This window comes from Ruditapes philippinarum, unplaced genomic scaffold (assembly GCF_026571515.1).
Source record: "Ruditapes philippinarum isolate M1 unplaced genomic scaffold, ASM2657151v2 ctg15840_1_1_1_1, whole genome shotgun sequence".
In the NCBI taxonomy this organism is placed as follows: Eukaryota; Metazoa; Mollusca; class Bivalvia; order Venerida; family Veneridae; genus Ruditapes; species Ruditapes philippinarum.
Window position 1 is genome coordinate 17,023 of NW_026856182.1, and position 3,396 is coordinate 20,418.

The 3,396-nt window shown below is 28.9% G+C and overlaps 1 protein-coding gene across 1 annotated transcript; it reads right to left on the minus strand.

Moving 5' to 3' along the window:
* On the minus strand, window positions 1-2,496 carry LOC132745704 (caprin-2-like). Its single transcript, XM_060734668.1, has 2 exons — window positions 2,389-2,496; window positions 1-1,997 (listed from the first exon to the last, which is right to left on the minus strand). Exons 1-2 carry the CDS (start codon window positions 2,423-2,425, stop codon window positions 1,582-1,584), a joined length of 453 nt encoding a protein of 150 aa, XP_060590651.1. The 5' UTR covers window positions 2,426-2,496; the 3' UTR covers window positions 1-1,581.
* Window positions 2,497-3,396: the final 900 nt, after the last annotated feature.

Here is a 3,396-nt window from a genome sequence, read left to right on the forward strand (position 1 = left end):
ACACCGCACATATTTCTGTCTGTCAATTTTAGAAAGTATCTGTCGACGAAAAAGGCTTCGTTTTCAGTATTTTCTTTCACTTTTCTCCCGTGCAAAAAATAAACAACTCAATTCAAGGGAATTGTCTTTTTATTAAGAAGTTATTCATACTGTAGCAATTATTTAACAGCTGATGATATAAGTAAGAAGTGCATAAAGCGAGTGATTACATCACTTTATATTTGCATTTACACAGATATTTGACGTTGTGAATACAAACATGAATATAAATGTGAATACATACAATGCTAGAAGAACAATGATGATGCATTAACAAACGTACTAACAGAAGAATAGTTACAACGCACATGCATAATATATGGTTTGCTATTTTTAACTTATTTTTGAAATAATATCAGTATCAGCAATACAATACAACCTTTAAAATTTTGATTAAAGTTTACAAATTATTCTGATTACAATTCTTTTCAACTTCATGATTGATATTTATATGTGATGATAGTTACAATTATATAAACGTGTATATCTCTTAGATAAAGGTATGTTATAGGAAAATACGAAATCTCTAAAAGTATACATTAAAAATATCATGATCTGATATAAATTTCGTAAGAATTTGATCATACTTAAAGTCATTGATTAACAGAAATTTGTTGAAGAATTCCAAGATACTTGTCTTGCTGAAATTCAGAAAATTGCTCGTTAAGTAGTAAGTTTTGATCATATAATAGGGGCGAACGTGGCCTAGTTTTTAAGGTCGTTGACTTAAAATCACTTGCCCATCACCGCTGTGGGTTCGAATCCCACCAGGAAATATGGATTATTTCATGTGAGGAAGATATCCAGCTTGCTTACGGTCTACTCAGATGATATATATATTGTGACTACCTAAAGTGGGTAGAATTTTAAACATAACATATCTTCTTCTTTGTGTGAAGTCAAACATGTATTTTTTAATATTTATAAATATTTTATAATATCAAATTTGAGCGAAGTATATCTTTAAAGGCAAACAAATATATATACATATATACATATATAGTCGACAAAATCTAGAAATTGTGTTCGTTCTACTCTTGCGCAATGAACAAATGATTTTAAAGTTACGTGATAAGCCTATCATAGTTAAAGGCAACTGTTTAACATTCCTACTGAAAAAATAATGACAATATACAGTATTGCAGACAATTTTATTTCCATTGCCATTGTTTTGAATAGGCGAATGTAATTTACATAAATACATTGAAAAATGCATAAATGTTGTATATGTAATAATACAAATCTACATAGTAATATGACATATAAATATGACATATAATTTAAATATATTAAAGATATATGAACTTTGTAATATAAAGTTTGAAAATGCAAAACCTTGCTATCAGTGATTTACATGAAATATCCAAGACCCTTCTCGCTTAACGATTTTGCTCGAGACTCAAACGATATCTAGGTTAGCAATAAGTTGTGAGTATAGAACTTTATCATGTGTATCAACTTCAAGCTTTTTAATTGTTAAACAGTCAAGTTGTACTGTATTTGAACAGTTTGCTATGTAATATGAATGTTGGTAAAAATACTTTATTTGTTGATTAGAATTCCACTGAAGGAGTTCAACATCCAAGCATCTTTATATAAAGCATAACCAGGTGATCCATACATAAATTTAACCCATACCTTTTCTGACGATTTTACTCTTACTATTGCAGAAAAGGAGCTGCAACTATGGTAGTCTGCATTATAATTTGACGACCGAGCAATCACGTTTCCTGATAGCACCAAGGCAAGAGGTGAATGTTGCTTCTTTAATGAACAAAAGTTTACGATAAATAGGTACAATCCCCCTACAGGTGCCGTAAAGATCCCAGTGGAAGTGTCATATCCTGATCCTTCATTGGTCGTTGCTGTGGTAAATATGATGATTTTGTTTGTTCTGTCAAGCTTTAGATCTACCACATTGTGTGCAAAGAATGCAACGGACGGCGTCTTAATATTTTCTGTAAATTAAGAAGACAGAGAAAAGATTTGAGAAAATAAATTTATTTGGATAACGTTTATTATTCTATCATGAATGATACAATTTGCATTTACTTGCTTTTAAAGGGAATAAAATATGAATTTTGAATAAACATCAATAAAATACCCACACAAACGAATGTTTTGGATAGAACTTTAACAACCAAAAAGAAACTTATATTCTCCAAAAGCAAAAGAACAAATAAACACAGCTTAATTCTAATTCATATCTTGATATAATTTATAGGTTTTAATTGATGTATCTATGATTATTTATTTGAAAAAAATGTAATTTATTGTCGCATTCATCTTAATTATTAAGCTATGAATAGGAAAGTACTTGATTAATGTGCTGATATTCTTTTATCTTACCTGCAAGTTCTTTTAACATCTTCATTCCTTCCTCCATATCAGTTGTGAAATTATTCCGTTGTTCTTCGAATGTTGCTCTCAATATTTCTGTCAAGAATAAAAAAAATCTTGGTTCTTCATTCTTTAAATAGTATACTTCAAACTTAAAGCCAGATTTTGGACATTTCGGGCACAATATATATATACACCTCATAGAAAATTGGTGTGAGATGGATATTTGTGGATGTGGATGTGAATTGGATGTTTCTTTATTGTAAAGAACAATTCGTATCTGATTATCAATACCGTTAACCGCACAAAATCATATTCTGAATACCTAGTTTAATTAGGGAAGACATTATTTCATTAACATCAATTTCAAGAACCATCCAGTATAATGTATATATTACAGTATATGATCTTTCTTAAATGTTTTAAAATCAAACAATATTATCCATTTCATTAAAGTATATATTTAATTTAAACGAGTAAACAATGGGCGTTAATATAAAATTTAAATAAATGTGGGTCTCACTGACAGTTGTCGAAACACATTTTGAAAATAAACATTTTCAAAATAGTGAATGAAGTTATGCTGTAAAAGAAATTTGGAATTAATTCAATATAAAAATGTTAACACTATAACCTGTTTCAATAGATAATGTTGTAGTCATTAGCTTCATACATTATGCTTGTAGTTCAAGATCTAGAAATGCAAACACTAAATGTAAAGAATCGGTACATTCTCCAATTACGATCTTCATTTCAATTTTTGGCTGTCTGATCATATACAGAACATTAAGAATTGTACATGTATGAATTCACTCAAAATCCTATACCGCATCAGAAAATAAAATATAATATTTAACTTAAAACAAATATATTAATCAAATTACCGGTAATTCGGTCTAGAATAGCAATGTTTACTTGAAACGAGCTTGTCTATGATCTGTTTTATTCGTTAACAAACTATTAGAAAAACTGTTTTTAGAATAATTTAACAGCAAATATTGATGTTTTAAGGCTGTA